This window comes from Corythoichthys intestinalis, chromosome 14 (genome assembly GCF_030265065.1).
Source record: "Corythoichthys intestinalis isolate RoL2023-P3 chromosome 14, ASM3026506v1, whole genome shotgun sequence".
NCBI classification, from domain to species: Eukaryota; Metazoa; Chordata; class Actinopteri; order Syngnathiformes; family Syngnathidae; genus Corythoichthys; species Corythoichthys intestinalis.
The window spans coordinates 33,577,444-33,605,296 of record NC_080408.1 but is presented as its reverse complement, the minus strand read 5'-3'; the positions used below and the strand labels follow the sequence as shown (position 1 = coordinate 33,605,296).

Here is a 27,853-nt window from a genome sequence, read left to right as displayed (position 1 = left end):
TGGCTTTATGTTTTGGATCATTGTCCTGTTGGAAGATAAATCTCCGTCCCAGTCTCAGGTCTTGTGCAGATACCAACAGGTTTTCTTCCAGAATGTTCCTGTATTTGGCTGCATCCATCTTCCCGTCAATTTTAACCATCTTTCCTGTCCCTGCTGAAGAAAAGCAGGCCCAAACCATGATGCTGCCACCACCATGTTTGACAGTGGGGATGGTGTGTTCAGGGTGATGAGCTGTGTTGCCTTTACGCCAAACATATCGTTTTGCATTGTGGCCAAAAAGTTCAATTTTGGTTTCATCTGACCAGAGCACCTTTTTCCACATGTTTGGTGTGTCTCCCAGGTGGCTTGTGGCAAACTTTAAAAGAGACTTTTTATGGATATCTTTGAGAAATGGCTTTCTTCTTGCCACTCTTCCATAAAGGCCAGATTTGTGCAGTGTACGACTGATTATTGTCCCATGGACAGACTCTCCCACCTCAGCTGTAGATCTCTGCAGTTCATCCAGAGTGATCATGGGCCTCTTGGCTGCATCTCTGATCAGTTTTCTCCTTGTTTGAGAAGAAAGTTTGGAAGGACGGCCGGGTCTTGGTAGATTTGCAGTGGTCTGATGCTCCTTCCATTTCAATAGGATGGCTAGCACAGTGCTCCTTGAGATGTTTAAAGCTTGGGAAATCTTTTTGTATCCAAATCCGGCTTTAAACTTCTCCACAACAGTATCTCGGACCTGCCTGGTGTGTTCCTTGGTTTTCATAATGCTCTCTGCACTTTAAACAGAACCCTGAGACTATCACAGAGCAGGTGCATTTATACGGAGACTTGATTACACACAGGTGGATTCTATTTATCATCATCGGTCATTTAGGACAACATTGGATCATTCAGAGATCCTCACTGAACTTCTGGAGTGAGTTTGCTGCACTGAAAGTAAAGGGGCCGAATAATATTGCACGCCCCACTTTTCAGTTTTTTATTTGTTAAAAAAGTTTAAATTATCCAATAAATGTTGTTCCACTTCACGGTTGTGTCCCACTTGTTGTTGATTCTTGACAAAAAAATTAAATTTCATATCTTTATGTTTGAAGCCTGAAATGTGGCGAAAGGTTGCAAGATTCAAGGGGGCCGAATACTTTTGCAAGGCACTGTAAGTAACTTTTTATCCAAAATGCTCCTAAATCGGCAAAATCTTGACTTAAATCTATCTTTAAATGATGAAACAGTTTTAAAACTTACACATATCGAAATTAAACAGAAGGGAACTAATGCAATAACGGGAGCAATTTTAACAACTTTAACGGTTGATTCACAACATTAAACTACTTCCACACATAACAAAGGTTACTGTCTAGTTATTGCAACATCCGCAGTACCCTTGTGCCTAGATAAGTTTAGGGTAAAGAATTGGGCTAGGCCCAATTGTCCGAAAACCCTTTAAACTTCACATTGTGTGACCTGTTTTTTTTTTTGTTTGTTTTTTTTTTTAAACATGAAAATTATCACCAGTTACTTTGCCAAGTAACTAATTACTCTTACATTCAAGTAATTGAGTTACTAACGCAATTACTTTTTGCGAGAAGTAATTTGTAACTGTAATTAATTAATTTTTTAAAGTAAGATTAACAACACTGCTAAAAGTACTCCCTCTTCAAACCATAATTTCAACCATTTGTGAATCAGGTGGAATTCTGGGAGGTTGGCCTCCTCCTCAAAACCCCAAAGTGTTATTTTCTCTGTTTCTTTCCACCAACCTCCGTTTCCTCTCGCTCACTCTCCTTCTCTCACTTCTTTCCACTCCCAAAAAGTCCATAAGAGTCCAGCAGCAAGACGATGAGGATTATTAGCTCAGCCTGATGACTTCCTAATATGAAAAATAACCACCGGTAAGTCCAATCCATATCTTGGAAATCATTCTTTTAATTGTTGTAGTCAAGTTTATGTTGGCTTGCATCTTTGCATTGAGATACCCAAGTGTCCTTAATTACATCATGCTGGAAAACTGTGAAATCAACCAATTACTACATTGGAGAATCTTTTTGTCTTTCTAATGTGTGATTTTAAACTAAAAATAGCAAGTAAATAGTAAATCCATTGACAGCAATGAAATCTTATTTCGACCTGTAACAGCCAAGTGATTCATCCTACTAAAACACACTCGACTGTAGTTGTTAACCTTCAATTTTTACATTCTTCCTTCTTAAAGCAGGTGTGAAGTGAAAGCAGTCATGTGGGTTAAAGAGGCCACGCGCCATGTCATCTTTATCCTGCTTGCTGCCACCACACAGTGTCAAGTTAATCCAGGTAGACATTCATCTTTTTCTGTAATCTATATCTATGTATTTACTGCATATAAATGTATTTTTCTTTTCTAAGAGTGGTAGATTGCATGTTGACAAGTTGCTCAAATGATCAAATCAAACAATATAGATGAGACTCGTGATCTTAAAAATAACTTTTTCACATTTGTGAGGAAACTATATGGATGCAAAATGGATTTTTTTTTAAAAAAGCAAATCAAGTGGGTGTGATTAAAGTACAGGCTATTGCATGTGTGAGTTTGGTTTACTCAATGTAAGACAGCAAATACAAGCTGAACAGGCAGACCTTTCACAAGCGGTTTCTAGGCGTATTCGTGGGCAGTCTCCCCACTTTGAATATTTTCACAATTTAAGGCGTTGTTGTCCTGCTGCTCCAATAGAAGACATTTTAGTGAGGAAGGGATTCAATCCAGAAAGCTCAGTGTGTTGCTTTTCAATATATTTTATGAATCTGCCACAAAATAAAAAGTTCTACATTAGAAAGCCAAACATCAGCCTCACATGGTTGTGATGGAAGTTTGGGGGAAAAAAAGGAATGGCCACTTTTTAGACTGGCACCTAGACAGTGATACCTCTGTTCCGCAGCAGAGGCCTTGCAGTGCTGCCGGAAGGGGAGTGCGCCATGAAAACCACACTTCATTTGTAAATACATAGACTGTATACATATCCATATGGTATGTGAATGTGTTCATGCATCAGGTATGCCTTGTTCATTTGTAGAAATGTGTCGGTATCCGCTGGGTATGGCTGGTGGGCAGATTCATGATGAAGACATCTCAGCTTCCAGTCAGTGGTCGGAGTCTACTGCTGCGAAATTTGGGAGGCATGTTCTTGATTGCTTTATCCCTTTCACTATAGAGCATTTTTTCCCCCCAATTCATTGTTATTATCCACTGCAGGCTCGATTTCGACAACGGAGATGGAGATGGTGCCTGGTGCCCTGACATTTTGTCAGAATCAGACGGCCTTAAAGAATATCTCCAGGTGGACCTGCGCTCGCTTCATTTCATCACACTGGTGGGCACGCAGGGGCGCCACGCTGACGGAATGGGTAATGAATTCGCCCAGCGGTACAGGATCAAGTACAGCCGTGATGGCAGTAATTGGGTAGGCTGGAGCGATCGAAAGGGCCGGCAGGTGAGCGCCCTGGGGGTCATTGTGGTCTTGTACATACAAACAGTGAAATCAACACTTTAACTGAGGAGATTCTCATCCACCAGGTCATCGAGGGGAACCGAAATGCGTATGATGTGGTGCTTAAGGATCTGGAGCCACCCATTATCGCACGATACGTACGCTTCATGCCGTTGACTGACCACTCACTGATCGTGTGTATGAGAGTAGAGCTCTACGGTTGCGAATGGCTCGGTTTGTCGTTGTGTTTGACTTTATTTACTTATAATGTCAGCGTATCGGTAAGACCAAATGGTAACTCATTATATCTGTTTTACCTTTAGATGGTTTGATGTCGTACAGCATCCCTGAGGGGCATCAAATGATCTACCGAGGCTTGGATGTCGTCTTCAATGACTCTGTTTATGATGGCGCAATCGCTGAAAAGTGAGGAAATTCGACATTTACAACATGGAGTTTAAGCACTTGGCTTGTAATTAATGTTGCACCGATACCATTTTTTTGGCCCTGATACCGATACCTGGCTGTGCAGTATCGGCCGATACCGATACCATCCCGGTACCACCCTGTTTATTTATTTTTTTTTTTTTTTCAAAGAGCTACATACTTGGATGTGAAATCATTGCTATCATGGCTTCGTCAGGCTGCTGCTTACATTTAGGAAAAAGACTAATACAAAGTGAATAGTCTACTAAACCCTAATAGACAATAGTTGAATAAACCTTTGGCTCTCAAAGGCCAAAATAGTGCTACATTTGTTAAATTAAAACATGTATAATACTAGCCCAACTGTAAGAAAGTAAAAATAAATTCATAATAATAAACTCTGAATGAACTGAATAAACTTTTTAAACCTCTCATAGGCCAAACAGTACAACTTTCATGAAATTGTGAGTAATAATAATTGACCACAGCATCCTGTTTCTATATTAGCCTATGTGCCTCAGCAGCAACATACATACTTACTTACTGATTACCTCTACAGCACTTTGAATAGGCTTGCCACCCGTCCTTTGAAATAAGGAATTGTTCGTTTAAAAGTTGTGTTCTGTATTGAAACAATACGGAATATATATAAATAGATATATTTCTATGCATTTAAGGAGTTTGGGGATGTCCCTATCACCTGTACGGCTTTGGGCGGGAGGGGGGAGTCCCTTATTTCTGTTTCTGAAAGGTGGCAACCCTACTTTGGAAACATGTCCCAAATTACTGCGGCATTTCTTTCAGTTAAAGACAATAAAAGTAAAGTAGACGTAGTGAACTGACAAGAGATTGTTGCTCCGGTCCAGCGCCCTTCCTCTGGATAGCTGTCCTGCTGTTGCAGGCTCAAACTCTGTGTTCATTCACATGTTTCGTCTTCAAATGTTTTATCAGGTTCAAGAATTGAAACTGGCTGATTTAACTCCATCTCTCGAAACTTTCAGGCCGCAAATCTTGCATGCAGTTATTGTACTCGACGGAGATTAAATATGTCCACACCGCCGACATTTTACTCTCGTAATTTGTTTTTCCTCCAAATGAAAAAGCAGCCCCAGCATTGGTCAAGAGTGGCTATTGACCCGCTCTCATTGGTCTGGAGCAGGCCAACAGCGATAGCTGCTTGGCATGCAAACTGTTCACGTGTCATCACACAACACAGAGACAGAGTGTAGAGAGCGTCACAAGGAAAAAAAGGCTGCGGTCAAATGTTTTAACAGTGGACCGGTAAATGGTATCGGTACCGTCTTTGTTGGTACTCGCCGATACCGATACCACCATTTCGGGCCGGATCGGCACCCTGCCGATCTTGGTATCGGTGCTTCTTTAGTTGTTATCACCAATTTTATGACGATAGGATATCGATTCTTTGAATAACGATCCAATATTTGCCAATGTTGCAACATCTGTATACTGCATACTAAATAGCAATGTCTGTACATAAAAGTACAATAGTGATTTATAATCAAGAAAAAAATAATATAACGATAATTGCTAATATTTACATTTTTATAAATGACCAATAGCAGTCACTTGCACTACAAACAGTCCAAGGTCTTAAGTGTTAAAAAGAAAGATTTTTAGGATTACCAAAAATAGTCATTTGCTCTACAAAGAATTAAGGTTTTTCTATGTCAACTTTTGAATAGCTTTCCACTGTAGTGGCCACGCAACCTGAAAGAGTTAACACAATGAATTGTCTTTGACAATTTTGCTGAACATTGAAGGCCGTTGTATATATAAATGTTCTTTATATTAAAAAGGCATATTAAAAAGATGACGATATTGATCAATATTTTGCTTTTCAATCGATTAGATTCAATAGTTGCTTAACCAATTGATGTATCCAGCCAGATCGATGTATCATTACACCCCTAACAGTATAAAACACTTTAAGCACAGCAAGCATCTAATCTATTAATTTATTTACCAGTGGTACATTAATACAAATAGCCTGAACACATTACACAAACATAATTTGGTTCTGATAAACTAAGTAGTTTGGTTTGTAACATCTGTCTTTAAAATATTTTCTATCGCAGTATTCCTTAACCTTGCTAAATGTACTGGACCCCACGAGTTTCACATGTGCATTCAGCGAACACTTCAGAATTCGGTAACAAAGCAATAAAAAATTTAAAAAAAACAATTCTAAACCTGTTATATCTAAGCTAGAAAGCTAATAACTAAGTGGATTCTTCTTCAGATTTTGTCACATTTTGAAAATAGGTCAAAATTTGAGACCATGCTGACCGCAAGTCTGTTGTACTTCTTGACACCCAGTGCGTGTCAACCTTCCACTGAGCAAACCAGTTTTTCATCTTATTAGATAGAGGGCTAGCAGTTGAAAAAATGGAATACAGCCTGTAAATTGGATGCAAACCACTCCAAAACCTGGTCTAAAACACCACTTTTCCCGAGATTGTCAGTGTACGAAAATAGGGGCCTTCACTGAACCCCATAAACTTACTCACAGAACCCCTGGGGTCCGATCGAACCCAGGTTAAGAACCTCTGTTCTAAAGTAAAACAGAACATTGAAATTTGGTTCAACACAAAGATAATCAGTCTGTATACTGTATTTATTCCAAGGAGGCTACATTTGTGAGGATTTGGACAATTTTCAATATTTAAATGATGAATCGTTGCAACTCATGTATTTCTCCATAGCAAATTGACAAAGGGTTTGGGCCAGCTGAGCGACGGAACATGGGGTCTGGATGATTTCTTCCACAGTCACATCTACGGAATGTGGCCGGGGTACGACTACGTGGGTTGGAGCAACAGGAGTTTTCCCAGAGGTTATGTAGAAATTATTTTTGAATTCGACCACGTGCGAAACTTCACCTCAATGAAGGTAATACGACAAAAAATAGAAATGAATCTTGAAAGGAAAAATGTTTGTAGCTGCTTTTCTGTCGCTCGTCTTTAGGTTCACTGCAATAATATGTACGGTCAAGGGGTTCGGATGTTCAAACAGGCCAGCTGTTATTTTCGATCAGGCCCAGACTGGGAATCTGACCCGGTGACCTTCAGGCCACCGGTCGACCACGTGAGCCAAAGAGCCCGTTTTGTCACCGTCCCTCTCGGAGACCGTACAGCCATCGCCATCAAATGCCGTTTTCATTTCGGTGACCTCTGGATGCTGTTCAGCGAAGTTGCCTTCCAGTCAGGTGAAATTGAATATTCAAGTCATGTTTCCTGAATGCAGGGTTTCTGTCCATAGTTTTGGTTCGTTCATTGTCTATTCGTTTTGTGTTTTCTTTCAGGTTCAGCAGTGTACAACACCTCTTTGACTCCTCGAAAACATGGACACCCAACAAATATGCTTCCAGGTTCTGTTTGGTTACTAGCTGTTTTTTTTTTGTAAGCATATAATGCCCTCTGCTGGTAGTCTTTCTGATTCTTGAATCAAATTAAGTAAGTATTTTGGTCATTACAAAAAACCAAAAACAAAAAAACACACACAAAAAAAGGATGACCCTAATTGTGATGTCCACATATTTGGACACGGAGGTTTATAATTAGATTGATTTTTTTAATTATTATTACTTTTAATTATTGTTTATATTTAAATTAAATTAAATAATAAATAAATTTAATCCATTTTGACAAAACAGTGTTATGTTTTTATAAATATATTAAATGCAAAAACGGCTTCTTTTATTATTTTTACTTTTAATATGTTTCTTTAACAACAAAAAACAAATAAAAAGCACAATGTGCACATATTCTTTTTTTATTTAATTATTGTTCCGTTAATTTTCTTTTTAATTCATTAATTTAATTTTGAATTGTATTTATTGTTGAAGAGCACTACATTGGAAAAAGCAAAAAGAAATGTAAATATTATGTAAATATTAATAAATGTAAACATATATATGTCTTTATATTCGTAAATCATATCATTCAAAAACAACTGATTAAAAAACAATAAATAATGAATAAATAAAATTAAGAAATATTATTAAACAAAACAGTAATACATTCTGGTTATGTCCCGCAATAACACTCTAAAGTGTTTAAGTGTAAAGTTTTATTTTATTTTCATAGTATTTAACTTATTACCTGCCATTGACAAAAATAGACGTCTATTTCATTTAAACCGGGACGACTAGCTGCGAATGCTCATCTTGCAGTGCCACTGACAGCGCGAGATGTCCAATACACTTTGCCTAGGAGGGCTAACAGCAATCAGCCAATCTCCCAGTCAAAATAAGGTGGAACGTCTAGCACCCTCAATGGCAGCCAATAAGTTAAATCAATGCCTTATAAAGGGTACAGACTTCATCGTAGGACTTTATGTTTAAAGTTATATAATTCAAATCTCATTTGGCTTATTATTTAGGAGAGGATCCGACTCACAAAGTGGACGACAGTAATACAAGGATCCTCATTGGCTGCTTGGTGGCTATCATCGCTATCCTTTTGACCATCATAGTTATCATCCTGTGGCGGCAGGTGTGGCAAAAAATGCTAGAAAAGGTGCGCACGGTTCATTTAAGGGCAATTCAGGGAAGTTTGCTTTGCAAACACTTGAAAGCGGTGATATGATCAATTTTTATTTTTTAATCTTACAAAGGCGTCACGGCGAATTCTGGACGAGGAACTCACAGCGCGACTCGCACTTCAGACTCAGGCCTTTTCCTTCAACCGTTCCTCTTTGTCCTCCTCTCTTTCCACCTCTATTTCCACGTATGAGAGGATCTTCCCGCTTTGCTCTGACTACCAGGAGCCTTCTCGCCTCATTCGGAGACTGCCCGAGTTTTCACATTTCAACGAACACTTGGGTGAGGGCCACAAAGTCTCTTGTGAATTTCACAGGAAATTTTGAAAACATTCCCAATTTTGATCTTTTCATAAAATTGTACTCCACTTCAGAGCCGTTCACCCACCCAATCCTTTAAAACTGAAACATCTAAATTGAACCCCTAACAGAAAATCTGCCACTGCATCTGTGTTTTCCACTTTAGGACCAAGCAGCTCATACAGGGCTATTGCAGCGGGTGGTTCTGATGGTGCCCCACATTATGCAGAGGCAAACATCGTCAGCCAGCAAGAGTCAGAGAGTAGCAGTGATTCCATTACAGCTGTTAACCTCAATATCTTTGCTGGTGTGGATCCATCCATGAGAGAATTCCCCAGAAACAAACTCACATTCAAAGAGAAACTAGGAGAGGGCCAGTTTGGAGAGGTGCATTTAACTCCTATGTCTTTTTACTTGGGATGTATGGAAACAGTGATATTGAAAATGTTTTTAGGTACACTTGTGTGAAGCAGAAGGCATGCAGGGCTTATTAGATGATGAATCATCTGGAGAAGGGAATGAGGATGCACCTCTGCTAGTTGCGGTTAAAACACTGCGTGAAGATGCCAACAAAAATGCAAGGTAATCTTTTTCTGACATAAAAGAAGAGGTGACAAAAGTAGTCACATTCTACAAGAAGTACAAATACTTTTGTTAAATTTAAAAAAAAAAAAATACAAGTGGTAATTCAATTCCTTTAGTTGAGTAAACGTTTGTTTTTAAAGAAAAGTTTTTAAAAAATATATTATAGATATCAAACATCACATGGGAAGAGAAAGACATCCTTGCACACAAAACACAGTTAGGTGCAGTGGTACTTTAAAAAGTATCTGAACATTTTGGAATTTCTCACATTTCTGCATAAAATCACCCTCAAATGTGATCTGATTTTTTGTCAAAATCACAAAGATGTAAAACCAGTGTCTGCTTTTACTAAAACAACCCAAACATTTATAGGTTTTCAGAATTAATGATGATAGCATGTAAACAGTGATAGTAATATTAAATGCATGTTATTTGAAAACTGTCAAATTCATCAAAAGGGTAGTTTAGAAACTTCCAATGCTGTGTCTTTTGTAGTGTTGTATCGGTCGCGAACGATTCGTTCTTTTTGAACGAATTGTTTGGGTGAACGAGACCGAACTAATCACCATCTGCACTGATTCGGTCTACGAAGTTGGTGGCGCTTGTTCGCTGCGTGGGAGGGCGTTGAGCAAGCGGCAGCGTCTTCTGACATCGCACACGACCAATCAGACGCCAGCCTCATCGCGGGCAGGGGAGGGAGCGGAAACACAATCAAGGCGTCTGTCACTCATTTCCACGTGTGGCCAATAAGCAGCCAGCGTGCAGGCAGGGGGGAAAGACTGAGTTTTGTCACTTCCCGTTCAGTGATTCGGTCCTCCGGTTCCTGACCTAGCTTGCTGCTAACTTGACTTTCCAGTACTGACTATGCGGTGAACGAGTCATAAAATGAAAGGAAATGACTTTGTCACATATTTGTTAACGTGGAGCCTATCAAATGCTGCTCAAACAGACAAAAACACCACACAAATCCAGCGAGCATGGTTTAGTGTTCTACTTTTCTCAACAGACTCAGGACTGTACCTATGACGATATACTATCAAATGTACAGTAATTTAAAACACGCGTAGCTACGAGGCAAGCAAAAGCTGAGCTGCGGTCGCGTGACGGCAGTGAAGCGGGCAGAGAACTGTCACTATACGGAGGCTTCATGGCAGCGATATTTACCTCATATGTGCACAGAAAAAAAAGAATATTTAGTATGATCACCATAATACTGATTTGCAATGAAACTGTATATACATGTCAATTTTTTCCGAGTGTTTTATTTTTTTTTTTGTGTCAGAGGGTGTCGGTTGGTTTGACAAATTATGTCAATCCGTCCATCATGTGCTACTCAAGCACCCAAAAACAAAGCGCGCGGACACGGGAGATGTCGCAATATGTCTACATTTTTCTTAACAGACTAATGAGAGTAGAAAGGCGACATCATAAAGAGCAAACAATTATTTCTCGTCAGCATTTGACGATCTGAGATGCGGGGACGACAGGGGAGCTGACCGGATTATTTTATTTATTAATACCAGTGCAAAAATTCAATACGATCATCTTAATAATAAAAAACAAAAATACAACAGAGCGAAAGGTAAATATGATGTGTTGGTCGTTCCATATTTAGAAATTAAACTTTCGATTTATTTTTATTTTCGTGACAGCAAGCATGCCGCGTTGGCTGGTAGCAGCAGCATTGTATATGTGAGCAAGATCATGTTAAAGAAAGTCCGTGCGCCCCCGACCCCAAACCCCCACTTCCCCCTCAAAAGGAAAATGTTTAACCGTGTCCTAAATCAAAATGCAAGCACGAGCCATGACTTTGAGCCCATAGAACTAGGACAGACGACGCGTTCTCCCTCGCTTTTGCAGCAGCGGGAGGGAGACGAGGCTGTCTGTGAAAGCAGAATGATATCGCCTGTCACTCATTTCTGAAACTACGACGAGTGGTGAATGTGCAAGAGAGGGAGGGACCAAGCAATGTCACTTCCCGTTCAGTTATACTGCGAAGCGGTCTTTGGTGATTCGTTCGGCAACGTCACTTCCCGTTCACTAACCCAGGGGTTCCCAACCTATTCCACTAAGGCACACTGTGGGTGCAGGATTTCATTCTTACCAAACAAGATGACAACACTTTTTCCCCAATCTGGTGTTTTACAAGTGCAATCAGTTGATTGCAGTCAGGTGTGGCTTGTTTTAGCAGAAGCCTCATTGGTTCAACTGTCTCTGCTGGATCGGCTGGAACAAAAACCAGGACCCACAGTGTGCCTTGAGGACTGGGTTGAAAACCCCTGCACTAACCGAACGATTCATTTGGGCGGGGAGGGAGATGAGGGGGGCGAACGATTCGTTGAACGATTCGTTTGAACGAATCTTTTTACTGAACGAACCGGAATGGATTTGTTTACTCAAGTGACCGACAGATCCCGTCACTGGTCTTTTGACCGTGCTTTCGGAATCTATGTTTTGCACATTATTCTTGTGTCCTTCGGCAAGACACTTCACCTAACTCGCTTATGAGGGAAAAAAGCGAGTGAATGGTTGGTGCTGGTCAGAAGGACAAATGGCGCAAAATAGCTGCTTCTCTTCTGTCAAATCGACCCAGGGCATCTGTGGCTTCATTATTAGTTTATCACATCCTATTGTGGTTTGAATGAATAATAATGAATAATGTCCTGAATATTCAAAATTCCCTGTATCATTCATTCTACTTTTATGGATCGTCTGACCATTTCTATTTGTTGTGTAAAATTGTAAGATGAACAAAAGTATTAATTGCAACTTTAAAGCAAAAGATCCTCTGAAAAAGAATTCTGTACATGGGCCTCTCTATTCTGTAACTACAGTCAAATTCTACTTTATAACTTATTAACAACGCAACAAGTCATACAAATTCATCTATTTTACATGCCTATGCTTTAGGAATGATTTCCTCGAAGAGATCCGAATCATGTCTCGCCTGAGGGACCCCAACATTGTCCGTTTGCGTGCTGTGTGTATGGACACGGACCCTCTGTGTATGATCACTGAATATATGGAGAACGGAGATCTCAACCAGTTCCTTTGCAACCTGAGACTAAAGGAGGTCGAGGAGAAATGTGAGGCAGCAAAGGAGGAGAAGGAAGAGAAGGATATGGTCAGGTAGGTTTCATCTTTATTCAAGACCTCTAAGTGCTGTCTCAGAAATTGTTGATTGTATTCATGGAAAGAGCCTCTTTATGCCCTTTGTACTTTAGCTACAGCAAACTAATTGACATGGCCGTGCAGATAGCTTCTGGCATGAAGTACTTATCTTCTCTCAACTTTGTCCATCGTGACCTGGCCACACGAAACTGTTTGGTGGGGAAAAACTACACCATCAAGATCGCAGATTTTGGCATGAGTCGCAACCTGTATCGCGGCGATTACTATCGGATCCAGGGACGAGCTGTTCTGCCGATCCGATGGATGTCTTGGGAGAGTATTTTGCTGGTGAGTGGCAAGTCAGAATACAACACGAGTGACTCAGTCTAGTGCTAGACAAAAAAAAACACCAAAAAAGTATAAACCACTGTCATTTTGTTTTTTACCCTTTAGCTGACTTCTATTTCAGAATGTCAAGACAATAAGTCCAATAGTCACAATAGCACAAGCTGAATGTAAAGCAGCTAAATAAAATGAAATGTCTGCTATAAAAAGTAGAAGTAACCTTGAGTTGAAGTATTTTGTCTGCTTATCTGATTTACAGGGTAAATTCACTATGGCCAGTGACGTGTGGGCATACGGGGTGACTTTGTGGGAGATCTTAACGCTTTGCAAGAAGCAGCCTTACTCCGACCTTTCGGATGAGCAGGTCATTGAAAACACAGGCGAGTTCTTCCGAGACCAGGGCAAACAGGTGAGCATTACATCATTAAGCCTGTCATATACTTGAACCTCTTATATTAACGGCCTTAATTTTATATCACAACAATATTAAATTGTTCAAAAATACTGTAAATTTGTACAGGAAGCCATTTTGTGTTTTTCAATAACATTTTCTTTCATATTTCCAGGTCTACCTGCCTCAGCCACCACATTGTCCTGATAGTGTTTATAATGACCTGATGCTAAGTTGCTGGAGGAGAAATGCCAAACAGAGGCCGAGCTTTCAGGATATACACGGTCAATTGGTTGCATAACAAATGGGACACATAATTTCTGCCCAGTCAGAAATTGTTTTTTTAATAACATGGAATGACAGTCAACCCTGCAAATGTTATCCAGTTGTTTTAAACTAGTTTGCGGCAAAGGGACTCTATATAATATTAAGCAGCATGCAAGTGAAAACAAATTTATGGACACTGTGCTTATTATGATTTACTTAATGTATTTATTATTTTTACTGCCTATTCAGTGTCTTTTTACAGTTATATTATTCTTCGGGTTTGAAACATATTTGTGCAACTTACATCATGTATTTTGAACACCCTAGTATTGTCTGTACTTGTATGTTTCAACAGATTGTATTATAAATACTTTCTGTTAAATAAAGTGGTTTTAGTTTACGAGGGTGTAGAAATTAAAACGAATTTGGTTTCTTGGTTTATTCACAACAGTTTATGAAGTGTAAAGCATTGCAAATTATTTGCATATGTAAACAGTTGCCAACTCAAGGAAATGGTGTCTATATTTTTGGGGGGTTGGTATCATATTTGTTTGATAAACTTGTCTTATACAGTGATTTGTCGTTTTTCACTGTTCATGGGGACCAGAACCTGCCGCGATAAGTGAAAAACTACAAAGTATTCTAAATATTCTAAACAATAGAACCATGTGAAACAAATTGAAGTATAATTTAACCACATATAACATATGCAGTACAAAAAGGTTTGGAGGGCATTTTATATCGTTGAACTCATTTTGGCATAAGGCCACATTATTGTTGTTTTTCCACGGAGGGCATAGGCGGAGTTTGACTTTTGGGGCAGGGGTGGCAAAACATGATGATAACCCCAAAACACAGTGTCAGCAATAAAATTAACTTACAATAATATTTATAGTAATAAGTTGAAAAGGAGCTTTGTACAATTTGTGTCTTTAGTGGGGCAAATTGAAACTCCGCTCACCATTTTGGCGGTGCTGTCTGGCATTTGATGGTCCACATTTTCAATCCTTGGTTCTTGCTCAGTAGTTGTTGTCGCTTTTGAAAGCTTAGGTTTGAAAAAATTATGTATATCCATCTTGCCTCGTCGGTCCTCAGGTGGTTTTGGCTAAGCAGAGCAAATGACTGTCTAAGGTGCTAGTCACATGATCTGTTTGAAAAATAATTTTGACCCATTATACAGGTCCTTCTCAAAAATTTTGCATATTGTGATCAAGTTCATTATTTTCTGTAATGTACTGATAAACATTAGACTTTCATATATTTTAGATTCATTACACACAACTGAAGTAGCCTTTTATTGTTTTAATATTGATGATTTTGGTAAAAAAAAAAAAAAAAAATCAAGAAAAAAACAAAAATCCCTATCCCAAAAAATTAGCATATCATGAAAAGGTACTCTAAAGAAGCTACTAACCTAATCATCTGAATCAAAAAATTAACTCAAAACACCTGCAAAAGATTCCTGAGGCTTTTAAAAACTCCCAGCCTGGTTCATTACTCAAAACCGCAATCATGGGTAAGACTGCCGACCTGACTGCTGTCCAGAAGGCCATCATTGACACCCTCAGGCAAGAGGCTAAAACACAGAAATTTCTGAGCGAATAGGCTGTTCGCAGAGTGCTGTATCAAGCACCTCAGTGGGAAGTCTGTGGGAAGGAAAAGGTGTGGCAGGAAACGCTGCACAACCAAAAGAGGTGACCGCACTCTGAGAAAGATTGTGGAGAAGGGCCGATTCCAGACCTTGGGGGACCTGCAGAAACAGTGGACTGAATCTGGAGTAGAAAACATCCAGAACGTCTCTACATAGCGTCTATTATCATTTTTTATTACCAATAAAACTAAGGACAAAGCAGAGCCCCCCCCCCCAAAAAAAAAAAAAAAAAAAAAAAGAAAATGTAAATAAAATAATTCAAAAATCAAAACAAAAGTTAAAGTGTCTGGGCAGGGGCGGACTGGTAATCTGTGGGTTCTGGAGGATCACAGAACGGCCGGTGCCCTGGACGGCCGGCGGCCGCCATTCCTTATACATCACTGTTTTTATCCCCCCTAGCCTCTCATTATCTACAGTTCGCATCCAATCCGACAGGTGGCAGCAATGCGCCTGGCTGTTCATTGCCAGTCTGATAAAAGAACGAAGAAAACACAAAGTACCCTTCATTGGTTCTTTGTACTAAGCAAACTAGCGACGAGCGTTAATGCACAATATGGATGGTGGTGGCAAAAATAAGAAAAAAAGGGTGGCACGGAGAACTTAGGTTAGGGAGAAAAAAATCAAAGAAACAGGAGAGCAAAGCATTTAAATGTCTTAAGTTTACAAATATTTTCACAAGCAGCAGTCTGGCTGCAACGGCCATGTCGGGTAACAGCAGCCTAGCCCCCGGCAATGGTGAGAGGGGTAGCGGGAGCCGCTCTGACGTGCAGCCGGTGCAAGGAGAGAGAAAAGAAGAGGGAGGGTGTAATGATAAGCTGGTGGAAGTTCCCCATACAAGCGCAGGGCAAGTAAAAAGGGATGAAGAGAGTCACTTGCTCGGTATACCGGAAATTGTTATCCACCAGGTAGCTACATTTTAAATGACAATTAAAGGGTTAGTGCCAGCTAGTCCATTTGCAATCGTGACAAGTTACAGTATGCTAGTCCTACTATCACTCTCCTAAAGAAAAATATTTTAGCTGTAAAACAACGTATGCACACGCAGCAGCAATATTAATTCATAAGAAATATAACAAAATATTAATAAAATGAATGGTTTTACTTTAAAGTTTAGTAAGTCAAATTGATATGATTTTTTTTTTTTTTTAATCGTGTATATATCGTTTTGTTTTCTGGTTAATACTTTCCAATGAAGGTTATGTATCCAGGATTTGTCTTGAAATGTTTATTGTATTTTCATTGAAATTTATTATTTGTATGGCAAGATTAATTATGGCAGGGGTCTTCAAACCGGTCCTCAAGGGCCGCTGTGGGGCCTGGTTTTTGTTTCAACCGATCGAGTACGGACAGTTTAACCATTGAAGTTTCTGCTAAAACAATCAGCACCTGACTGCACTTGTAAAACACCAGATTGGTGCATAGGTGTTGTCTTGTTTTGTTGGAATGAAATCCTGCGCCCGCTGCGGCCCTATGTGGAATAGTTTGGAGACCACTGAATTATGGCATGAACAATGAAATCATTTTATAGACAGAGATATATTAGAATAAATTAGATACATAAAACTTGCTTTGAAAAATAAATTCTTTCATTTGTTTTTTCAGGTTGTTCATAGAGCTAGTACAGAAAATGAACCCAACTCCAGTTCAGCATTGCAGTACTTTGAGCGCCCCAAGTCAGACAGTCACAATCTAGACACATTTTCTTCATTTTCTCTCAAAGTGCACGAAATTGATGCATTTTACAATAAAATGAAAAAAAAAAAAAAAAAAAAGTCTTCCCGGGGGTGGCGGGGGGGGCATGCCCCCGGACCCCTAGGGGGTCCATGTTTCCCTTCGTATAGCGATTCTTGTGGGCTGGGCCGAGTCAAAGTCCAGGGCTGCTTTTTAGTCCCAGTCCGCCCCTGTGTCTGGGTGAAACTTGCTTTGCATAAAATGAATGTTTCAGTGAATGGTTTTCAAATTTTGCGCAGCACTTTTTTGGTTCCCGTCCTTCGCCGTAGTCTAATGGTGATTGGCCAGTGTTTCGCACCACTTTCCTGCTTTCGCCCGTTGATTGGCTCATACGTGTTTACACCGGAATCGAACCATTTGACCTGTCCAACCTGAACCACCCAGTGGCGAAGGTTCTTTCTTTATTCATTAATAAACAGTTGTTAATCTAACAGGAACAAACCTCACTCTGACATGGAGAAAGTTGTGATTGTAACCGGCGCAAATAGGTAAGCTAATTACGGAAGCTTACTTCCTTATCGAAACAAAAAGTGATTACGATGAGTCGCAAACATTGTACTCGATGAGAGGAGTCAACTTCACATGAATATTGATAGTTTGGGTGTCCTGGACCGTTTTATTCCCAAATCAATTGTCGTGTTGTTTTGTTTTTTCTTTTTGTTTTTTTTTTTAATTATTATTATGCAAATACAGACATGTTTGCAAATCCTCATTTTCATCAACGTGGGAATTTGATGACATTTTCAAAAAGTAACAATATGTACCATGTTTTAGAAAACCACAGATTCAGAAGATGAACAATAGGGACAATGTGCCAAATGCTATACTGCTGCTAAACTGCTCCAATATGTGAAAATAGTGAACTATGACAAGCTAATGTTGACAAGGATTCAGAAAAAATATGTATAACTACAGTATGTAAAGGACTGAAAAGTTAAAACTGGTAATGGATTAAAAGAACCTGCGTAAGTATAAAAATGTTTATTGCATAAAACTAAAACATACAGGGAAAATTGATGGCAGATTTGAAATGAGTGATTTTTAAAAAATCCACAGAATCAGTTAAAAAAAAAAAAGTCATCTAAAACGTTCTAAAAGGCATTCTGTATGTAAACAAAGAAGGTAAGATTGCTTTACCAATCAAAAACATGGATGCTAGGTTAATTGAAGACTAAATTGTGTGAATGGTATTTTACTGATAGTTTGTAATTACTGGACTGTCTCAGAAAATTAGAATACTCTGTCTCTGAGACAGTCAGGAAATTAGAATATTGTGTATTCTAATTTCCTGAGACAGTCCAGTATATTAGGGCTGCAGCTATCGATTGGTTTAGTAGTCGATTAATGTATCAACGAGTTAGTTCAAACAATCTAGTAATCGTATTAGGAACATTTCATGCATTGCAGAATAGATTTTAGGAGATGTAAAACAAAGAAAAGAGCATTAAATGCGAATAAATGCGAGTTTTTCTTCAAACTATACAGTAGTGAACGTTCATTTAAAAATAAATTAAAATACCTGAGCTTAGCTTCAAACGGCATAAAAAATAAATACATGAGGATGTAAACACAACCAAAGAACAATTGGCTAACTTGCAGAGCAAAATTTCGCTATCTTAAATATGATAAAATGCTAACGTTGTTTAACAATGCTCTTAACAAATCGGACAAACACATAGTCCCACAAAAAAAAAAAGGTTAATCACCGTACATCTGTAAACTAAATTCCGAATGCATTAAAAAATATATTTTGGCGCATACAAAAACTTACCTTATGTTGCTCTTAACAGGGAGCAGCTGAATTCAGTCATGTTAATTGAGTTAAGTCATATTCACTGTTCCCACTAGAGGGCAGTGTATCCACCCAAATCAATAAAACTAAATGCACTTTCAAAACAACACCCCTCTAATTAAACAAATACTAAAAAAAAAAAAAAAAAATTGATTCAAAGCTTTTTTCTAATCGAATTACTCGAGTTAATCAATTAGTCGTTGCAGCACTAAATTGTGTATTTGTGATGAAATAGTGGTGGTGGTAAGCAGGTAACCTATCCACTGAAGGCCCATTTTCCAAATGCACTGCCCATTGCTGTCAAAAAAATTATCTGCCATTATTCTGGTATTAATCATTTCCATTTTTTCAGTGGTATTGGTCTAGCCTTGTGTGAAAGGCTTCTCACTGAGGACATCCACCTCCGTTTATGTCTAGCGTGCAGAAACATGCAACGTGCCGAGGCTGCCCGCTCTGCCCTTTTGTTGTCACACTCCAAGGCCCAGGTGGACATAGTGCAGCTTGACGTGGGTTCTGTGCAGTCGGTGTTTGCTGCTGCTCAAGAACTCAAGGCTAGGTAGGTTGATAATTGTATGAAAGCTGACATACACTGACATACGTGATTGTTGAGTTTAATTTTTCTTTCCGCAGGTACGAAAGAATTGACTTTTTGTATCTGAATGCCGGAATAATGCCCAATCCGCAAGTGGATATAAAAGCTTTTTTCAAGGGTTTGTTCTCAAGGTAAAAGTCCAATTCATTAGGTATCAAATTTGTGAGTTTTAAGGGAGACTATGTAAGTGTGTGCTCTAATTTAATGCGTGCCCTGTCCTTACCAGAAACGCCATCAACATGTTTGCAACAGCAGAGGGTCTTTTAACACAGCAGGACCAGATTAACACTGATGGTCTGCAGGAAGTTTTCGCCACAAACCTGTTTGGTCATTTTCTTCTGGTACTCACACCAAGTAACCAATTGTATCCTTTGATTACACACTTAATTTGGTATATTAAGACTAGGAGTGCACGATATCCATTTTTTGAAACTGATATCGATAACTTCCTGCTCCTCAAGGCCGATACGACAACCGATAATATATACAGTATATAATTTTTTAATGTATATCATTCAATCAATATCATTGATGATGTGTCCCCTGAACAATGAGCACTGATCTAAAACAAACATAAACCCAACAGGTACGTGCTTTGTCAGTAGATAAAACATTTGGTGCATCAGGAGAGGAGACTTTTGTCGTCTTGGTCCATGAAACAACTTTCTTAACCTGGCAATTATAGAACAGCAAGCCTATCAATAACCAAAAGGCCTCTCAATTACTTGTAAACATAACACTGTAAAATACAAACATAACTCAGTGAAGGAAAAATACGGCCTCTAGAACAGTAACAAGCCTTTGCATACCGGCAAAACAGGAGTGGAAACAAACGCACACATCCCAATCCGACACCCAAAATAGTATTAATAGGCCCGATAACATAGATTGTTATTGGATTTATTTGGATGAGTATTTATATGTATAAGCGCACGGGACTATAAGATGCAGGAATATTCACACCTAAGACTACTGTTGTCACAATACTAAAAAATTTCAACTCGACACCGATACTCAAAAAATGACTCCGCACCATTTTCAAAACTAAATTAATTTTTTAAAAAAATAATAAATAAATAAATAAATAAATGTTTTGGTTTTTTTAACGAACTCTAAGTGCCATTGACGATGCCAGTCATTCATTCACGTGGCTGTTAAAACTAAATTGAATAAACAGTTCATCTCTTGTAGCTAGGGTTGTTCCGATCATGTTTTTTTGCTCCCGATCCGATCCCGATCGTTTGAGTATCTGCCGATCCCGAAATTTCCCGATCCGATTGCTTTTTTTTTGCTCCCGATTCAATTCCAATCATTTCCGATAATTTTTCCCGATCATATACATTTTGGCAATGCATTAAGAAAAAAATGAATAAAACTCGGACGAATATATACATTCAACATACCGTACATAAGTACTGTATTTGTTTATTATGACAATAAATCCTCAAGATGGCATTTACATTATTAATATTCTTTCTGTGAGAGGGATCCACAGATAGAAAGACTTGTGACTTTGTATATTGTGACAAAATATTGCCATCTAGTGTATTTGTTGAGCTATCAGTAAATGATACTGTAGCCATGGCCAAATGCATGATGGGAAGTGGAACCATGACTGTGCGTAGTGCTACCAATTGATATATCTTCTCTGCGTTGGGAAATAACAAGGGTGTTAAGATAAAGATCAATTGCGACCTTGCTTCCCCACATTGCTTCATCATCTCATCTCATCAGATAATCTACATCCTCCAGAACTGCTCACTGTTTTTGAACAATTTGATCTCCTTCCATTGTCATCTCTGTCTGAAATAGTTAGTGGCATGAAACCCACTAACTGTCCGTTAGATATAATTCCAGCTGGGCTTCTAAAGGAAGTCTTTAGTTGCCTCGGACCAAGTCTGCTGGCTCTTATAAATAACTCTCTCAGTACCGGTTCTGTCCCAGCTGCCTTCAAACAGGCTGTAGTCAGACCCCTTCTTAAAAAACCCCATCTCGACTCCTCCGTGCTGTCCAATTTTAGACCCGTCTCCCACTTGTCTTTCCTTTCTAAAGTTTTAGAAAAAGTTGTTTTTATTCAATTGCAAACATTTCTAGAGACAAACTCCACCCTTGACAAGTTTCAATCAGGCTTCAGGTCCAGACATAGCACTGAGTCAGCACTGTTAAAAGTGCACAACGACATTGCACTTTCTGTAGCTAATGGAAACCCAGCAATCCTTGTTTTACTAGATCTCACAGCAGCATTTGATACAGTCGACCACACAGTCCTTGTATCTCGTCTAGAACACTTTATAGGTATCCGTGATAAAGCTCTACAGTGGTTTAAATCGTACCTGGAACATAGGACCTTCTCAGTAATGATTGGGGAATTTTCCTCCTCACAAACCTCTCTGTCTTGTGGGGTGCCACAAGGCTCCATTTTAGGGCCTGTTCTCTTTGCACTTTATCTCCTACCTTTAGGATCAGTTATAAAAAAACATAATATCTCTTTTCCTTTTTATGCTGATGACCTGCAGCTGTATCTCCCCCTGAGACCCAACGAACAAACTGCTCTCACTAAATTAATGGAGTGCATATCCGATGTGAAGCAGTGGCTAGCGCAAAACTTTTTACATCTTAACGAAAGCAAAACTGAATATATTACTTTTGGCACACCTTCTATGTTAAATGCCCTTGAGCCCAACCCTGGCACTCTGGCTCCCTTTTTTAAAACACATGTTAAAAATCTCGGAGTGATATTCGATTGCAGGCTCAACTTTGAAAAACAGATTAGTTCTGTTGTAAGAGCAAGTTTTTTCCAGCTCCGTCTCCTGGCCAAAGTGAAGCCTTTTCTTACTCGCCACGACTTGGAAAAAGCAATTCACGCTTTTATAAGCTCAAGGCTGGATTACTGCAACGCTCTTTATGTTGGTCTTCCCAAATCCTCAGTTTCTCGTCTCCAACTTGTTCAAAATGCTGCTGCTCGATTTTTAACAGATACACCTAGACGTGAACATATTACCCCCGTACTATCATCGCTCCACTGGCTTCCAGTCCATTTTAGAATTGATTTTAAACTTTTACTGTTTGTTTTTAATTCTATTAATGGCCAGGCTCCTTCTTACTTATCAGAAATTTTAACCATCCGTAACTCTGGCAGGAGTCTTCGCTCTACCGGCCAACTTCATTTGCAAGTCCCAAGGTCCAAACTCAAACAGTGGGGAGACCGATCTTTTGCGGTTGCTGCACCCAGGTTATGGAATAGTCTTCCCCCGGAAATCCGCACCACTACAAATTTGGGCCTTTTTAAATCTCGTTTAAAGACACACCTTTTTAGACTCGCCTTTCCCCAAGATTAGTTTAGCCTGGTTTTATTTCTTTAGGGTTTTTAATGTTTTCGGATTTTATCTGTTTTATTGTTTTATTTGGTGTCTGACTAATCGTGATGCGATGGTTCGTTTTTTTTCTTTTCTTTTCTTCCTAATGTCATTTTATAACACTTTCCTGCCTTTTATTTACTATGTGCCATGTTTGTCTTTGTTGTAAAGCACTTTGGGGACCTTTCGGGTTTTGTAAAGGGCTATATAAATAAATTTGATTTGATTTGATTTTGCTTCCCATGATATTTCTAATCTTAGGGGGAGGGATTGTAAGGCTTTAGCCAATTAAAAAAAGACTCCAAAGGCTGCCAAAATGAACTCTACTCATTTTACGCTGCCTTTTATCCCTCTATATAGGTAAAACGGCGCTATTACAGACTGAGCGCGACAATGCGTGAGTGGGTCGTGCAACGCCAATCGATCGGGATGCCGATCGATCGGGACATCTCTACTTTTAGCTGTAAAGTCCATTTTAGCTGGGAGTTCAATCGCTGCCAGCCCTTCAAATTGATTAGACGTCTAGTGCTGTCAGTGACAGCCAAAGAGTTGACAAGGAGAGTTCAAAAATATCCTCCATTACTATCAAGAGTAGTGCACACTAAAGTTTACCCCATGACAACAAATTTCTGATGATATGTGGTCGTGCAAAAACAAATAACTGAGTATTGATACTTTTGCAGTCCAATATCATATCCGGTAACAACATTTCAGTATCAATACTTTGATCATTTTTGATACTTTGACTGTCCTACTATAAGCATATAGCTCATTGGTCCATGAAAATCCATATACTGTATAAGCCACACTGGAAAATAGGGCTGCAACTAACGCTTATTTTCTTAATCGATTAATCTAACTATTAATTAAATGATTAATTAGATAAATGTCACTTTTTTCAATTACCTTCACAATTCACCTTGAAGTGTTTTTGGCATGTCATAAGTAACAAGGAAGACAAAATGAATGACTATTTCCTTTAAAAATAATATTTTGTTACAGCTTCCTGACCTAACTGTAGTCTACAACTGTATCAATTATCAAATTAGTTGGGAACTCATTTATTATTCGTTTTAATCGTTTAGTTGCAGCAGCCGTATTAAGAAAGTAGTTTAGACAGCAGGATGTCCGAAATTTGGCGAAAAAAATGTGAATTTCATTTCATGTCCTACTTCAACTTAACAAAACTGTTATGAGGAAATCTGATATTTACAACTGAGAAGTTATACTGTATATACTGTATGTTATAGTTTCACGAATTTAGACAAGTTTAAGGTGAAGAAGGTCCGAAACGATTGTTTGTCAAAATAATTGTCATTAATTTGCTAATCGATTAGTTGTCGATGAATCGATTAATTGTTGCACCTCTGCTGGACAATGAACCATAGGGTTTAAATTGGAGAAAAGTAGTGGTTTACAGTCCAAAAATTATATCTTTTTAATAAGCTGTAATTGTCATGTTTCCGTGTTAGGTCAGAGAGCTGGAGCCTCTGTTGTGTCAGGCGGGTCACACATCACGTGTCGTGTGGACCTCTTCAAGCAACGCCCGGCGCACTGCCTTCAGTATCGAGGATATCCAGCACAAAAATGGGACGGAACCATACAGCTCCTCCAAGTATGCCTCTGACATGCTCAGTGTGGCCCTCAACAGACATAAGAACTGCCAGGTTTGGTTTTGCTCATCATATACATTGTTACTATACACACTTTTGAGAAAATTATCTGTGTTTAAATGTTTCCCTCATTTTAACCAGGGGCTTTTCTCCTCTGTGATATGTCCGGGCCTGGTCATGACCAACCTCACTTTTGGTATACTTCCCTCCTTTTTCTGGACTTTCATCATGCCAATCATGTGGCTGGTAAGCATCATGTAATTTTTGCAGCTGTTTTTTTGTGTTGCCCCCTCCATCCTTTTTTTTTTAAAAAGCATGTTTTTTTACTGTGTTGAACAGATCAGAATCTTCACAAACACGTTTACACTCACACCATATAATGGAGCAGAGTCACTGGTATGACCATATGTTACTAAAACTTCAAAAATATTTCGAAAGATGTTACAGTATTTTTAATGTACAATTCTATGGACTTGTACAGCATTGGCTGTTTCTTCAAACACCAGAGTCTCTGGACCCCAGGGCAAAATATCACAGCTTAACATCAGGACTTGGGGCAAACTACACACAACCACGGCAAGTAAGTCTCTCACAAAGTTCAATGACTAATTGTTTGACGCTATCAAAGGTACTGCTTCATACAAAATTCTGTTCACAATGTGTGTTTGTGTTCTGTCAGATGGACATTGATGATAATATGTGTGAGGCGCTTTATGAAAAACTTCTTCAACTGGAGACACACATCAGAGGAGGAGCTGCAGACCTAAATAAACCTTAGAGTAATGCCTTTTACATCATGGAAATGTTTACCAAACAATCAACAGTAAGAATTTCGCAGGATATAATTGCAGAATTACACTCAGTCTCTAGCCTCCTCGAGTGACAGATATCAAACTGCAAATAACAGATACAGTAAAAAGCCAATCAATCCATAATTTTACTATGGTGTAATGAACTTTGCTGTTGTATAATTCAGTGGTTTGATTGTCTAAGATGACAGTTCATTAGGGAAAAACAAAAACTCAAACTTAACATGAATAAAGTCATATTACCCCCAACACATCATAAAGTTGTGATACAAAAAGATTTTTTTTTTTTTTAAAAACCAAAGTAAATAATATTTTTTACATGACAATATATTAATACATATTACGTGACAAACGTTTCCTATTAATGGTAACAATATATGCAAGAAGCTTGAGAATCATTGTTGTTTTTATTTTATGGCATTTAGTATTACTATTCAACAAAACATCTTCCTACCAGTGCCTTGTTCAACATTATACAGGCATGAAAATCTCTCACCTTTCGGCGAAATTCGCCGTTTTGAAGTAAAAAAGGATGACCTACGTGAATCGTGTAGATCCGAGGAGAAAATTTTTAAGGAGGGGGGGGGGGGGGGCATCGGGTGTAGGCATGTGCCAGTTACCTTCACGGATTACCATGCTATGAAAACATCGCGGTTACAAAACCACTAAAATTTCCAGTCATACAGTAGTACGTATTCGTTATTTTTCATGTGTCGAAAATGCAGCCAGAAGTGGCTTGGCGCGGCAGCGCTTCCCCCTTCCCCTGTTTGATGCTGCGTGTGTCAGTGACGCTATTCCAGCAAACCCAAAAACAAGCACTCCAAACGCAAGCCGTAAATTATTCAATTTATTGATCTCTCAAATCGTGGTAACTGAAATATACCAATTGAATACATTTAAAACGTTGTACAATCGTATTTTTCCACATGTGAGTAGCTTCAACAGTTTAGCTTCATGAAAAAGTTCGCCAAAAACAAAACACACATTTTCCTTTCAAATTCAATACACAAAGTTACTAAAAACTTACAAAGACGAATGATAGGCAAGGCTTAGCTAGGACAGCAACTTCATTGAGGTTAATCACAGCCGCTGAGAGAGAAACAAGTTTGTATGCGGGGAGGGAAAATAAAAAAAGAGCGTCAAAGATCGCTAATTGCGACAGATGATCTTGTACTAAGCACAAATTCACATTCGCTGGAGGAGGTAAAGTATCCCAATTGTTTTTAGATGAATGCATTTGCCAGCATATTGAATTTGGTGAGTAATGGTTTTCGTTTTCATATTTTGTGGTATGACAAAGTTACTGCCGTTCGTTGCAGCTTGCGTTGAACGCTGCCGGAGCGTCCGGTAAAAAAATAGCTCCCGTTAAGGTAGGGTCAAGCTTGTGTATTTAACGGTAATATAAAAGCAGTGTTGTCAATAACGCGGTATCGTAATGCGTAACTAATCTGATTACTTTCTTTCAGTAAAGAACAATCTAACGCGTTCATTTTTCTAAATCAGTAATCTGAGTAAAATTACTTTCCTTGATGCCTGTGCGTTACTATTTTGTTATTGCCCCATAATGTGTGTAGAATGAAGAATACTGTAGTCATGGGAGTGACATCACATGTCACATTTTTTAATCGGGGATGGAACAAAAAGGGTCACGTGTATTACCATGATGCGTGAGCGCTGGGAGTTTGCGCCCAAAACAACATAGCCATGCTACCTCGCCAGGATGCAATGAAATAGGCAGGAGATATACTACAAACGGCTGCATTTGCACACTGGAAACACAGCCATTACTTCACATTTTTGTCCAGTAAAGATAACAAAAATATCTTCGTGCGCTGCGAACTTTGCGCTGGCTCAAAAAGACTGTCAACCGCTATAAGCATCTAATTCAAGCGCCACTTGGAATAACAGCACAACAGGTAACACGACAGCCAGGACTTTTTGATACTGCTCGTGCTCAATCCTCGGTTCAAGCTCAGTTGTTGTTGAAGGTTTTGAAAGCTTAGGTTTAAAGAAATTCTAAATATCCATCTTGCCTCCTCAGCTGTAGTTTTGGCTAAGCAATGCAAACGGCTGTCTCTAAGGTTCTATAGTCACATGATCTGTTCGAAAAATAATTTGGACCCATTATGAAATACTTTGAAGGATTCCTGTTCATTTTATTCATTTTTGTTGTTGGTTTTATTGCTCTAAAACATTTATAGACAACATTTTAATGGCCATATTCAATGGTCTTTATTTTAAAGGGGAAGTTCAGAATTTTTTACATTAGGCTTAATCTTTGAGTTAGCCGGGGTTTAATTAGTCGTTGGAGTTGATTTGAACAAATTCTATGCAGTTTGACAGTTATTTGTTAGTTTCAGGGCTCCGGAGTGGCTAAGCTAGCGCGAGTCAATGGTGGTTGAAATCAACTCCTTCAACTAATTAAACCCCCGTTAACTCGAATATTAAGCCTTATGTGAAAAATTAAAATGGTCAAATTTGCCACATGTAGGACGTTTTGCCGACGGCGGACATTTTGGCAGAACGCCGGAACATATTTCCTCCACACCTTTCTCACCTTTTTAACCCCTGACCCATTTTCATGCCTGATTATATATGGGAAAATCCAAACAATTATCTGTTTGGAAATGTTCAATACAGTGTGGAATTGATGTAAGATCATGGATATACCGTACTTTTCAGAATATAAGTCGCAGTTTTTTTTCATAGTTTGGCTGGCAGTTTTGCGACTTATACTCTGGAGCGACTTGTGTGTGAAATTATTAACACATTATTATCATTTTTCATGTTATTTTTGTGTTTTGGAGTGATACTGGTGGTTTGGTAAACTTGTTAGCATGTTCTTTATGCTATAGTTATCTGAATAACTTTTAATAGC

General features: G+C 38.9%; 2 protein-coding genes across 4 annotated transcripts; both read left to right on the top strand.

Moving 5' to 3' along the window:
- The first annotated feature begins 1,803 nt into the window (after nucleotides 1-1,803).
- LOC130930218 (discoidin domain-containing receptor 2-like) lies at nucleotides 1,804-13,749 on the top strand. Its single transcript, XM_057858011.1, has 17 exons — nucleotides 1,804-1,877; nucleotides 2,198-2,295; nucleotides 3,033-3,135; nucleotides 3,212-3,449; nucleotides 3,533-3,680; nucleotides 3,770-3,872; nucleotides 6,596-6,782; nucleotides 6,858-7,098; nucleotides 7,195-7,260; nucleotides 8,274-8,410; nucleotides 8,508-8,715; nucleotides 8,899-9,119; nucleotides 9,187-9,314; nucleotides 12,228-12,446; nucleotides 12,542-12,776; nucleotides 13,033-13,182; nucleotides 13,340-13,749. Exons 1-17 carry the CDS (start codon nucleotides 1,861-1,863, stop codon nucleotides 13,463-13,465), a joined length of 2,625 nt encoding a protein of 874 aa, XP_057713994.1. The 5' UTR covers nucleotides 1,804-1,860; the 3' UTR covers nucleotides 13,466-13,749.
- Nucleotides 13,750-15,593: 1,844 nt separating this feature from the next.
- On the top strand, nucleotides 15,594-25,533 carry hsd17b7 (hydroxysteroid (17-beta) dehydrogenase 7). Of its 3 annotated transcripts, none has more exons than XM_057858350.1 (9): nucleotides 15,594-15,987; nucleotides 19,023-19,161; nucleotides 19,236-19,328; nucleotides 19,424-19,538; nucleotides 24,026-24,220; nucleotides 24,308-24,412; nucleotides 24,506-24,562; nucleotides 24,648-24,746; nucleotides 24,846-25,533. In XM_057858350.1, the coding sequence occupies exons 2-9, from the start codon at nucleotides 19,034-19,036 to the stop codon at nucleotides 24,942-24,944; spliced, it is 891 nt and encodes a 296-aa protein (XP_057714333.1). In that variant the 5' UTR covers nucleotides 15,594-15,987; nucleotides 19,023-19,033; the 3' UTR covers nucleotides 24,945-25,533. The 3 variants fall into 3 exon arrangements, with proteins under 3 accessions (XP_057714333.1, XP_057714334.1, XP_057714332.1); XM_057858349.1 differs by lacking the exon at nucleotides 15,594-15,987 and adding an exon at nucleotides 17,107-17,301 and having other exon boundaries at nucleotides 18,958-19,161; XM_057858351.1 differs by lacking the exons at nucleotides 15,594-15,987; nucleotides 24,506-24,562; nucleotides 24,648-24,746; nucleotides 24,846-25,533 and adding an exon at nucleotides 17,087-17,301 and having other exon boundaries at nucleotides 18,958-19,161; nucleotides 19,424-19,551.
- The last annotated feature ends 2,320 nt before the right edge of the window (nucleotides 25,534-27,853 follow it).